This window comes from Lycorma delicatula, chromosome 4, assembly GCF_047948215.1.
Source record: "Lycorma delicatula isolate Av1 chromosome 4, ASM4794821v1, whole genome shotgun sequence".
NCBI lineage: Eukaryota > Metazoa > Arthropoda > Insecta > Hemiptera > Fulgoridae > Lycorma > Lycorma delicatula.
In genome coordinates, this window is record NC_134458.1 from 57,670,222 (window position 1) to 57,684,174 (window position 13,953).

Below are 13,953 nucleotides of genomic sequence, written 5' to 3' on the forward strand. Positions count from 1 at the left end.
AAAAATTTAATTAAATAAAATATGAATTAAAAAACTGAAACCAAACTATCATTAAAAAGTAGTTTGAATATGAAATCAATCAAACTGAATTTGACTCTACAACAAACATGCTTTAAAAAAATATTTCTTAAGTGATGAGAAACCAAAATAGTTTCCCTTGCTATGATAAGTATTTATTTAACTCAACATATACTTCAGGTCAATGTTTCATAGAACTACTGATCCCGATCTTAGAACCAATAAGAAAACTGTAACTTTATTTTTTTTAAATCTTATTGATCAAGAACATAGCATAACTTTCAATAAAGGGAAGGCCGGGACTCTAATTCTAGAAAAGAGATTTAGTAAAAGTTTTACGTAAATTTGGTCAGTTTGTTAAAAAAAGTCTACAGTTCTATATAGAACAAGCTCAATAAAACTAAACTAAAAAACACTTACAGAAATAGTATCACCTCAAATGATAGTTGACACTGTTATAATTTTGGCAGGTTGTAGGAACAAGTGCTGAGTTTCTATAACATTGGCATGAAAGGATAAAAATCATTGACACTACTTGTAAATTTGATACTGCTTGGTAATTCAATACATTAAATTTAGTTGTACTGAATGTTTCTGAACTAGCAAACTGCCTATATAAACCAAAGATTCAGTCCATTAATTGTACATACGTATTGTATGTAATTAAATATTATTATTGTATTTATTATTCATAAAATGGCCATAAAAGAAACAGGTTATTTCAGTAACCTTCAAATAAGGATATTTTTAACACATTGACTGTGATGAGAAAAATATCTATCCATCCAAGAATGCTAAGGCAAAAATTGCTGAGATGGAAAATAATCCTAATTTTTCTTCAGCTTTCTGTTTCTATTACTGAAATAGTAGCATAAAAATTATTTTTTTTATTTTTTTTTGTGGTAGGTATACTGAGAGATAAAGTTACCTCTTTTAGTACTAGAAAAGACAACACCTGAAATATTTATGCTCACCAAAATTAGAGTATAAAAACTATTTTATCTTTATGCTACAATAAACATATTAAAGTAAGACATAGAAAAAAAAATTATTTAAAATGTTTTTGAATATTTGTTTGCATCATCTTAGACTAAGCAGTAATTTCTATTTTTTCCTTGTGAAAAATCAGCAGTAACCTAACTTCCATTATTACATAAGTTTAGTTAATTAAATTAATCTCGATGAATTTTATTGGGCTATTATTAATTTATTAAAATAACTGTAAAACTCACTGTATAAATTAAATATAACATTAATTCACATGATAAATATGACTACTGACATTTTTCTTGTGACAAGAACTAAATTTAACAACTAAAAGATTCTAAAAATTTGTGTATGTCAAAACTCCTATTTAGAAGAAGATAAAGAATCTGTGCAATTAACACGAAAATGAATAAAGTTGACCACCAGTTGTAGAAATGCATTTATTTAGATGCAAGAGGAAAAACAAGGAGAAAAATATTTTTTGAATTTTCTTTCCATAAGTTTTTTTTGTAACATCTTTGCAAGTGTTAAACCCATTTCCAAAAACTACAATGCTTTTTTTGTAAATAAATATTTAAAACCTTAATGCACATTTATAACACAGAAATACATTCTGATAGTTACACTTTAAGGTTTAAGATAGTTACTTTTAAAGTGAAATAAATTCATCTCTCCCTTGTACTTTTAAGTTTTGTAATCAAGAAATGAACTTATCAATTGTTTGTCTCAGAAATAACACTTTAGATTCATCATGGTAAACTTGTTAAATTATTTCACTTTGAATAATTTTATATATTTCCTTGTAAAGTTTTATTAAAGAATAGCAATAAGTGTTTGCTTTTGTAATAAATAGTGTTTAAAGCTTATCGAATGAAAAAATAATTGTTAAGTAATGTTATAATTGTTATACAGGCACCCGATTCAGAAACATTATTTTTTCGTGATGGTGAAAGAAGAATAGATCTGATTCTGGTTTATGAAGAAGAAGATATTGAAGAAGTCGGTGTATTATCTGAACAAGAAACAATCCAGCAAGAAGCAAGAAAGCAGTTTCATATGAGCCTAGAAAAAGAAGGACTTGAATTAGAACTGGAAGGAAAACATGTACGTTGAAGTAACTTTTCATTAAATCCTTTTTACTATAAAATTAACAGTTGATATAAAACATATTCAATAAAACTAAATACAAAACACTACTGGTGATACTGCACAATTATAAAATTAGTAATATTGTAAATACAACATTAGACACTATGTAGAAAAATAGAATAAATTTTTGCAAATCACCTCAAAGATATAGGACATATACAAAGACATTAGCATGATCGTTTTATATATAGTATATAAAAATCATATCAACACACTTGAACAGTATGAGATACAAACACACTAAATTTGACAAAAATAAAAAATTAAATGAACAAACAAGCATAGATAGAATATATTACTTCATTACATAAAGGGGTTTTGCCACCAGTTTAAGACCGGTGCCATTAATAATCGTGCCTCTTGTAAATTCACTGAAAAAAGTTGCTTGAGAAAAATTATCACTAAAATAATATAATATGAAAGCAAGTCATTCATAATTTTTAATATTTTAGAATAAATAAATAAATATAGAGTGTTACAAGATTATAACATTAAACAGATCTAAACTTTTCATCCTGAACCACACCACTAAAGCAGATTACTAATATTCAATTAAATATTATATGTGGTCGAGTATGAAAATAAATAATATACTTCCAAAATGGATAGTTAAATCTTCAAAAACAGTACATAAAATTTAGCATGTTATACTTTTTAGTGCAGTGAAAATTTTCTTAGATCCTTTTTTGGAGGCTAGTTTTTAATTCAAGTAAAAAAAAATTTTCTTGTAAGTGTTCTAATTCCAAAGGCCTTACATCAGTCAAATATAACTCACAAAATTCATAGTCAGACCATTTCAGAGATTATATACTGTTATAAGTGAGAAAAACCTTCATTCATCCCTAAATGAGTGTGGGAATATGAAATAACTACTATCACATGCAAAAGTTGTGTTTTTTTAATAATTACATAACTATTGTTGTTTACCCAAGTGAAGAGTAAGTAGCCTGTAATTTTCTCACTGAAGTGAAACTGAGGAAGATGATTTCTTTAAAACTTTTTCCTGGTAAACAGTCTCAATTAGAGCAAACTCTGAAGATATATTTTTACAGAACTTTATCTATGCTAAACAGTGATTTTTCAATCATAATTCATAATGTAGGTAAATTAGAGGAGATACAGATTTACAAGTAATTCGTAATATACTTCATATGTGTGGAATATGTATGAAATAAATATATTTGTAGATTAATAGTTACACATAACCTAATCTTATGTGCAATGTATTCTAATTCACTTCATATTTTCTTCACACTTTTAATTATTTTTATAATGTTTCCTTTAAAAAATATTGTACTTTTCTCACTTTTTCAGTCATCTTTTGATCAGAAGACATATTTTCTAAAAATACATGTTCCGTGGCAAGTAATGACACGCATGGCTGAGGCAGTTAATCTTAAACTGCCTACCAAGGTAATATTAATCTAATATTTTTATATTTATAAAACCAGAATTTTTATTTTCGAAGACAATATCTTTGAATGATATAGCTACAATTTTTTTAGGCAACATGTTATGAGATATAAGTTACTCCCAAAAATGATGTAGCCATATCTATCACATACCAGACATGCTTGAATAAGTTAAGAAGAGTACAGCAAACTTCCACTACCTTCTTTACTGAGCCAGATGTACTGTTGTCCATCAGCACATCAAATCAAATTTTAATACAGATAATATTCAGTCCAAGGGATACCTTCATTCTCTTCACTGCAGAACTAAGGTGTACAGCGAGCATCATTACTTTCAAAGCAAGTAACTCCGACAAATGATTTTTGTACCTGAAGTGCTGCACACATATCAAAACCATAATAAAGACATATACATAAGTAGTGTAAACCAACAAAGAATGCAAATATTTTTTTTGTGAAACAATTTTATACATCCCCAATCAGTAAGAGAGTGGAAAACAAATAAATACAACTAACAGTTTTCTGCTAAATTTTAATATGTATAATGCAAATAATTATATACTTTCAAATGAAACAAAAATATTAATAAATAAATTAGCTACAGAAATAAATTAAAAACAGGCAAAATACTGTTGTAGATTTTAACTACAATTTTCTGATTTTTGAATTCTGAACATTAGGTATGTAAAATGCATGCATTTAAAGCATGATATTTTATGTGTTTTAAAAAATACTTAGGATAAAATAGAACAAAAAGCAACACCTATTCTGGTTCATTTTAAAATACTTTTATCAGTTAATTAAATAGTGATGATAAAAGTAGAATGATACACTCCCTGTTCTAAACAAAGAGTTTAGTTTGTTGGTCCTGATGCAAATAGGAATCGCAGGTTTACATATATACAGTCATGAGAAAAAGATGTATGTATTAGAAAATATAAGTTATGAGACTTCTTTGAGGTCATAGACTCCCTCTATGAATCATGAGACCTTGCCATTGGTGAGGGAGCTTGAGTGCTCAGTGATACAGAGTAGCTAGACCGAAGGTGCAACATATTGGAGAGGTATCTGTTGAGAGCCAGACTAAGGAATGATTGAAAGAGGGCTGAAAGAGGGCAGCAGCTCTTTCAGCAGTTGTTAAGGGCGTAGGTCAGGACGACTTAAATGGCCATATTAATATCACTCTGTTCTCTGAGTACTGCGCAACTGAAAGCAATGGAAAACTACAGCTGCTTTTTTTCCAAGAAAATGTAGCTCTCTGCATTTTCATATAGCAATGATGAAGACGCCTTCCTTGGTAAAATATTCCGGAAGTAAACTAGTCCCCCGTTCAGATCTCTGGGTGGGGACTACTAAGGAAGGGGTCACCAGAAAATTAAAAAATAACATTCTACGAGTCGGAGCGTGGAATGTTAGAAGCCTAGAAAAGGTTGGTAGGTTAGAAAATTTAAAGAGGGAAATGGATAGGATAAATGTAGATGTAGTAGGAATTAGCAAGGTTCAGTGGGAAGAAGAAAACGACTTTTGGTCAGGTGATTTTAGAATAATTAACTCAGCTTCAAATAATGAGCATGCAGGAGTAGGTTTTGCAATGAACAAGAAGATAGGGAAGAGAGTAGAGTATTTTTAAATGCATAGCGATAGAATCATTGTAATAAGGATAAAATCGAAACCTAAACCGACAACGATTTTTAACGTCTATATGCCTACAAGCGCTCTTGATGATGATGAGGTAGAGTGTGTATACGAAGAAATTGACAAAGCAATTAAATACATAAAAGGAGATGAAAATTTAATAGTAGTTGGAAATTGGAATGCAAGCATTGGAAATTGCCTTTTCCAAAGGAAGGAAATATTGTGGGTGAATACGGGCTAGGCAAAAGGAATGAAAGAGGGGACTAACTTATAGAGTTTTGCAAGAAGTATAATTTAGTAATTACCAACACCCAGTTTAAAAATCATAATAGAAGAATATACACATGGAAAAAGCGAGATGATACTGCAAGATTTTAGATAGATTAAATCATGGTTAAGCAAAGATTTAGAAATCAACTCATCGACTGCAAAACTTACCCTGGAGCAGATATTGATAGCGACCATAATTTAGTGATAATGAATTGTAGATTGGGGTATAAAAACCTGAAGTAAAGGTGTCAGATGAATTGGTGGAATTTAGAGAAGCTTGATGAAGAGGAGGTAAAGAAGATTTTTGAGGAGGACATCGCAAGAGGTCTGAGTAAAAAAGATAAAGTAAAAAATGTAAAAGCAGAATGGGAGAATGTTAAAAAGGAAATTCTTAAATCAGTAGAAGCAAACTTAGGTGGAACAAAGAGAACTGGTAGATAACCTTGGATCTCAGACGATATATTGCAGCTGATGGATGAACGTAGAAAATATAAGAATGCTAGTGATGAAGAAAGTAAAAGGAACTATAGACAATTAAGAAATACTATAAACAGGAAGTACAAACTAGCAAAAGAAGAGTGAATTAAAGAAAAGTGTTCAGAAGTAGAAAGAGAAATGAACATTGGTAAAATAGACGGAGCATACAGGAAAGTTAAGGAAAATTTTTTGGTACATAAATTAAAATCTAATGTGTTAAACAAAGATGGTACACTGATTTATAAAATGAAAGGCAAAATCGATAGGTGGGTGGAATATATTAAAGAGTTATATGGAGGAAATGAATTAGAAAATGGTGTTATAGAGGAAGAAGAGGAAGTCGAAGAGGATGAAAGGGGAGAAGCAATACTGAGATCTGAATTTAAGAGAGCATTAAAAGATTTGAATGGCAGAAATGCTCCTGGAATAGATTGAATACCTGTAGAATTACTGCGCAGTGCAAGTGAGGAAGTGATTGATAGATTATACAAACTGGTGTGTAATATTTATGAAAATGAGGAAGTTCCATCAGACTAGTCCATCAGACTTTGTAGTCGTGATACCAAAGAAAGCAGGAGCAGCTAAATGTGAAGAATACAGAACAATTAGCTTAACTAGCCATGCATCAAAAATCTTAACTAGAATTCTGTACAGAAGAATTGACAGGAGAGTGGAAGAAGTGTTAGGAGAAGACCAATTTGGTTTCAGAAAAGGTATAGTGACAAGGGAGCAATTTTAGCAATCAGATTAATAGTAGAAGGACAATTAAAGAAAAAGAAACCAACATACTTGGCACTTATAGATCTAGAAAAGGCATTCGATAGCGTAGACTGGAATAAAATGTTCAGCATTTAAAAAAAATTAGGGTTCAAATACAGAGATAGAAGAACAATTGCTAACATTTACAGGAACCAAACAGCAACAGTAATAATTAAAGAACATAAGAAAGAAGCTGTAATAAGAAAGGGAGTCCGACAAGGATGTTCCCTATCACCGTTACTTTTTAATCTTTACATAGAATTAGCAGTTAATGATATTACAGAACAATTTAGATCCAGAGTAACAATGCATGGTGAAAAGATAAAGATACTATGATTTGCTGATGATATAGTAATTGTAGCCAAGAGTAAAAAGGATTTAGAAGAAACAATGAACGGCATGGATGAAGTACTACGCAAGAACTACTACATGAAAATAAACAAGAACAAAACGAAATTAATGAAATGTAGTATAAATAATGAAGATGGACCACTGAATGTGAAAATAGAAAGAGAAAAGATTTTGGAGGTAGAAGAATTTTGTTATTTGGGAAGTAGAATTACTAAAGATGGATGAAGCAGGAGTGATATAAAATGCCAAATAGCACAAGCGAAACGAGCTTTCAGTCAGAAATATAATTTATTTACATAAAAAATTAATTTAAAGTCAGGAAAAGATTTTTGAATGTATATGTTTGAAGCGTCGCTTTATATGGATGTGAAACTTGGACGATCGGAGTACCTGAGAAGAAAAGATTAGAAGCTTTGGAAATGCAGTGCTGTAGGAGAATGTTAAAAATCAGATGGGTGGATAAAGTGACAAATGAAGAGGTCTTCCGGCATATTGGTGAAGAAAGAAGCATTTGGAAAAATATAGTTAAAAGAAGAGTTATAGGCCACATATTAAGGCATCCTGGAATAGTCGCTTTAATATTAAAGGGTCAGGTAGAAGGAAAAAATTGTGCAGGTAGGCAATGTTTGGAATGTAAAACAAATTGTTAGGGATGTAGGATGTAGGGGGTATACCGAAATGAAAAGACTAGCACAAATAGGGAATCTCAGAGAGCTGCATCAAACCAGTCAAATGACTGAAGACAAAAAAAAAGTTATGAGAGAAATGAAAGCTAGTAGTTGTAGAGTGTTTGAGAAACAAGAGGAGTACTATATCTATCAAGAAAAATAAGCTCTCAGGATGTTTGCATATGTGTATGTTGGTGTACACATTGACAACTCTAGGCAAAGGTTATGAAACATGTACTGGTATAAGTGTTCATATTTAAGATACAGTAGATTAATTCATTCCTTTATTACCAGACCGGGAATATCAATGTACTTCTCATTAAAGGTCAGAAACTAAACGCTAATATTTTTCACACTCGCGTTAAATAAACTCGCATTGATGAGCGGGATCAAATAAGATTAAAATATACCTCTTTTGTTTTATTTTTATAAATAGATTTTTAAATATTAATTATTTAATTCTCAAATTAATGAAAAATTTTCTTCCAAAGGATATTTCACAGATAATTAGCAGCATGCTTTCACTGGAATTCTGCTAATTAGTTCTGAAAGTTCTTGAAAAAATAGTTCAATTAATTTGATAATCTGAAAGCAAGCCATTTAACATTTGTTAATTTTAATGTGGAATCACATGTTTTTTAACTAATTTACAAATGATTTTGCTAAGGTTCATTTATATTTACTTTTTTTTATACTTCATTGTTTCCAATAGATTATGCACAATAAAACTGTTAGGCATTAAACAGAATGGCCAAATCATTGGACATTGTTTATTAAACAGAATTTTTAATAAAATCTTTAGTTTCAGCAATTATATAATTTTTTTATCACTTTATGAAAATCATAATGTATAAAACATCTCTAGAGAATATTGATGTTACATTCTGGAATGTGTTCAAGTAAATCATTTTAAAATAAATCTACTGTTTAACTGATGTGTACTCTTATTACACTATCAAACATACCACAAATTACTCATACTTGACTATTAATATGATTGTAATTCAATGTCATATTCATGTTTGATATCTTTAAAATAGAAACAGTGATTAATAATATTACATTCTTAAATTTTTGTATATATTCTGTTACAGAGATTTTTGCCTGTTTCTGTGAAAGCATGGGTAAGTAAATATCTACTAGTATGTAACTTAAAGGTAACAAGACCGGTTCAGTAAATCCTTTCTTAATGTTGAAATTCAATGATATTGATATTTTTATCTATTTTAACAGTTACGCAGTTTAGATATTTTGTATTAGAGGTTATGTATGAGTTATAGATTAAATTATTAAAATAATCAATTACAGAGAAATTTATCTTAATAATTATACCAATAGTTAGCAAATTTCTTATACCTTAACAGCCATGATTCAATATGAATTTGTTTAAACACAGTTAGATTTAAATTTTAAAAAAATGGAAGATTTTACGTTCATTAAATACCCTGCCATACATTACCAGGTTATGTAAGGCAGGTTATGTCATGAGTACATTACTTACGTCATAAGGCCAGGTTATGTCATGAGTACATTTGGCATATGATCATCTTTTTGAGTAAAGATTGAACTTTCAGCTACATGAAACTGATTGTGTAATTCAAGCTGTAAAATTTTGCATTGTAATCTGTTTGAAAATGAAGAATAATTTCTATTTAATAATAACAACAGTAATAATTTTTTTATGTGGAGAAAGGTGGACATACATTTATGCCTGCAGTGTCAGGCTCCCACTGGTTTTATCCAGTGGTCTGGATAAGTCTGCTGCCATCAGTCTGCTGATGGTGGTCTTATCCAGCCACCATCAGCAGACTACCGACTAAGACCACCCCTCCTTCTACCAGAATTCAACCCAGAACCATTTTACACATTATTTCAGGCTAAGTCCTCCTATCCTAGCCGGATAAGGCCACTACCTAATTTTCACCTGGTTCAGGACTATCCAGGTTACCTTTCTTGGTCCTGAGAATACTCCCGATGAATCAGGCCATACTCTCTCAGATGCTCAGGTTACAGAGCATCATTGCAACCATGTTATGAGGCCTCAGTTCTCTGAGATCTGCCTCTAGTGTCCCTCGACCTGTGGCCATCGAGCACATTTGAAAATGGTCATTCTTGATTGCTCAGGAGATAACAAAATGTGTTGGTCGTCTAGTCAAGGAAATACGTATAACTTTTAACGGTTTACACATTGAAACTGTGAATAACAGTCAAACACAAAAAGATCAAGCATTAAAGAAGATCAACGAGTACCCTGTGCTTGTCCAACCTGATAGTAACCTAATTCATTGGAAGGACTAGTCGTTTGCTTTATCTTTGTAATTGTAAAGAAAGATTAGTACAAAAACTGTCAAGTCAAGGCGTGACACAATACCAAAAGTTAACCATGAGAAATGGCAAAGTTCTTCCTTCTGCTTAACATGTTTTAACATTCAACAGTCCTTCTTTGCCCGAGAAAATATGTGCTGGCATACATCGTCTAGATGTCTGAGCATTCATACCGCAACCTATGTGACGTTTTAAGTGCCAGCGTTTCGGTGAGATGTGAAAGGCAAGAAATTTGCATATGTGGCGTGGAAAATTATGAAGGTGATCTGTGCAAAGATCCTCCAATTTATATTAACTGCAAAGGGCATCACAATTGCCGTTCAAGAAACTGTCCAGTTTACAAAATGGAAATCAAAAACAAAATAGAAATGGAAATCAGGAGGTTAAAACACTGCAAAAAGTAAGTTATCCTGAAGCAAGGAAAATTGTCAGCAGTCGAACACCTCAACCGACAAAGAGTTATGCAGAAGCAGCTGCTGCCCCTTCTTCACCAAAAATTAATGTGGAACAATTGCTTTCTACTCTTACATCAAGCCTTGCTGCTATGATTGAAAGAATCATAGATACTAGGATGAAATCTTCTAAGCAAAACGAAGCAGTAAAACCTGCTAAGATGCAGCCACCATTGGACATTGTACATAAGGATGTTAAGGAGACATCCAAATAGGCCAAAAACTGATCAGTCCTTCAACCAGTCATAAAATGAAGGAAGGTGTGGCAAGGGTGCAGAAGTCTGAGCTTGGTGTGATGCAGATCCAAGTTATCATAGAGAAGGCCCTGGATACAGAGATTGTACAACATGCAGCTATGAAGCCTTGAAAAACCCAGAAGACCCTATGAAAAAATCAAGTACTTCAGCTGCTCCAAAAATGTCATTGGGGAGGGCATCAAGTTTGGATTCTAATGCAATGCTGACCACTCTATCTGGATCAGTATCACCTGATGCCGGCTGCAGAACCTCCCCGAATCAAAGATGGAAGAAGATACTATCTTTGAGACCTCATACACCTTGTCGTTAAAGGTGGAAGCCATCAGGAGGCCTCCATCTCCTGACTGCCTCCACTGTCAAGTAAATCTGCGCAATAAACAAATGAGATATTTTTAAATAAATATTTCCTAAGTTTCGAATATTTTATTTTCAAGAATGTTTTAAATTATTGTTAGTTCATATTATCAGGCTGAGAAAGTTATTGTCATTTTTTTGAGTGGAGAAGGGCTAATGATAGAAACAGTTGATGACTATAACTAGAGCTGGATTTACATTTTTGCGCCAATGGGCCCAGACAAAATTGCCACCCCTACATCCCCCCTATATCCCCCCACCTATCCCCTCTCACACTCTCGGCTATCCTCTCCTGGATCCTATTTCTAACCAACACTTTTCCAACTATCCTACTAAATCACCTTTATAAATCATAAAAGTTTGCAATTATTTTCTTTCAAAATTTTAAAACAACATAGACAAGTTATATATCGATACATCCTACTATATACTCGTACCTACTACGTTATCTTTTTATACTTTACTACAGTAATTATAATGGTGAAAATCGACCTTTCAAAACATGGTGTAAAGGTATCAAAAGATAACAACAATTTTCAAATATAATATAGAGGTTTTATTACCTAAAAAGCTAACTTACATACGTGAAATTTCTAACAAGTGAAACTATAGTTTACCAAAATTTCTTAAAAGTCCTTTTAAGAACACTCAACAAAAAATGAAGTTTCTTCAATGTCAGTTGCATAAATTTGCAAAGAAGACACTGCTGTGGTGATTTCCTTGGCATTCAAGCTGCATATATTTGTTAAGAAGGAGAATCTGCTGAGAAACTCAATATAGACAGTGATTCTGTAGCAGGATATTATTCCAACCTCTGTTCGATAGCCATTGTACAAGCCCCTTGTATAAGCAGCATCTGTATAAATCACCTTGCAAAAGATAACTGAAAAATTTAATTTTCTTGTCAATCTCAATAAGGGAACTCCCTCCACGAGTTTTAATCAGTACAGAGTAGTTCCTAATATACCTAAAAACTCTCCAACTACCAAGAAAGTAATTCACCTTTAAAGTGGTGTCAAGAAAAGATTCTCAGGGCATTGTAACACCTATAGTATCCTGTTGTATTGCTACAGACGATATAAAAAATGCAATAGTCTGATTGGAAAGGTTAATCTTCCTGTATTACAGTAACTTGAAAAGAGCTGAACCCTTCTCTCTTAGCTTTGAGCTAGCAGCAAACAATTATCCTTAATCTTAGTAACACCTTTTAGTAACCTTTCTATATCAGAACCTTGACTAGGGTCTTCAAACCATGCCAAAGATAGTGCATTCCTACTAGCTTTGACAAAATGTATGTTAACCATGCTACTGCCCATGATAGGTTTCCTATTTTCATTACTTTCCTTAATCACCCCTGATCTCTTCAACTGCTCAGGGGTTTCATCATTGTCATTTATCAGATTCTTTCTCTGTGAAACATCACTGCTGTAAAAATCAGCAGTTAGAGAAACTTTCTTCTCACTTGATACAGGAACTACCTTACTCTCGCTTTGCTTTCATATTAGCATCTTTAACTTTCTTGTCAACTTTTTTGGTTCACCTAAATAAGTCATTATTACTAAACGAAGCTGGACCCAACTTAACTTGAGGACATAGGGAATTCATATTTTCTATCAATAAGATATTTTCATTCTTTAACTGGTAATGATGAGTTGCGCACCTGCATTAACATTTGACTAATTTGTTTCTGTAAATTAGAGATGAGGTCAAACAACTTGAGAACCAAATTGTCACACATACAGTTAGCCCTAATAATAACATTGTCTTTTCAGCTTCAATATGCTACCTTCAGAAACTCCATTCATATTATTTCTGGTATTGGATGTGAATTATCAGCATCAGCAATTGGTGCATGATCACCATTTGGTATCCTAGAACAGTCATCACAAAAACATTTACTCATATCATTAACAACTAGAAACTTAAAATTTTCATCTATAATATCCACGCATCACAAATGAAACAAAGCTGGTACATGGACCATTGCATGGCAAATGCTTTTGCTTTCCAAAAAATTCTTTCACCTCTTTTTTAGGCTTGCCATTAGACAATGCCATTTTGTTGATAAAATGAAAACTAAACCTAACTTAAAAACTTTGAGTGCTATCAGGGGACATATTTGTTCAAAAAGAAAAAAGAAATACGTATAGAAATTAAATTCAACCTTTGGCCTTAGATGAATGAGAAAGGAACAGCTTCCCTAACCTGCATTAGACCAGAAAGGTTTTGACCTCATGACTTAAATACTGTGACCAGATGTTAATAACAGAAAAACAATGGCACAGAGGAAATTATTAAAAAAATAATAATAAAGGGATGAACAGGTCAAACCTTACGAAATGTTTCTTTTAGCCGTACTACAAAAAAAATCCAACAGGCTACTCCCTCATACAAAATTCAGCACGTTTCTAGAGCCCAGACTGTATCGGGCGGATGGAGGAGATGCGGGCTGAATGGACCAAAGTCTCCTCAAAGAAAGAGTCGCGGGTTGCACTGGAGTTTCGGAAGATGGTCGACTTCTTTTAAAGTGAGTCTAGCTTAATGGTTGCGGGTCTGGCATTAAAATGCGAAAGACTCCATGGCACCAACCTTGCCCTGGACTCAGTCGTTTCGCGGCTGTCAGGGAAGGTCGACCAGGTTGTGAAGGGAGTTCGGGGTTTCAAACCGGTAACGGGTGAGGCTCTGAGCGAACTCCAGAAATCTATTAAACAGGTGGAAGAGAAGGTTAGGAAGCTTGTCTCTTTCGCCTCAGTTGCTCCCGCGCCTGTACCTAAGCGGGTTGGTCCACCGCCGCCAGTTCACGCGTCGGTGGCCAAAATTAAGCGGGCCACAGTCAAGG

At 32.7% G+C, this 13,953-nt stretch overlaps 1 protein-coding gene across 1 annotated transcript in view; it reads left to right on the forward strand.

Annotated features, from left to right (window-relative positions):
- The window catches only part of LOC142322621 (anoctamin-4-like), a 101,980-nt gene that overhangs the window by 23,668 nt on the left and 64,359 nt on the right, over positions 1-13,953 (forward strand). The window contains exons 4-7 of the mRNA XM_075361697.1: positions 1,918-2,109; positions 3,469-3,567; positions 4,689-4,706; positions 8,821-8,850. Of these exons, the coding sequence (XP_075217812.1) occupies positions 1,918-2,109; positions 3,469-3,567; positions 4,689-4,706; positions 8,821-8,850 (339 nt within the window). The remainder of the gene's footprint in view (positions 1-1,917; positions 2,110-3,468; positions 3,568-4,688; positions 4,707-8,820; positions 8,851-13,953) is intronic.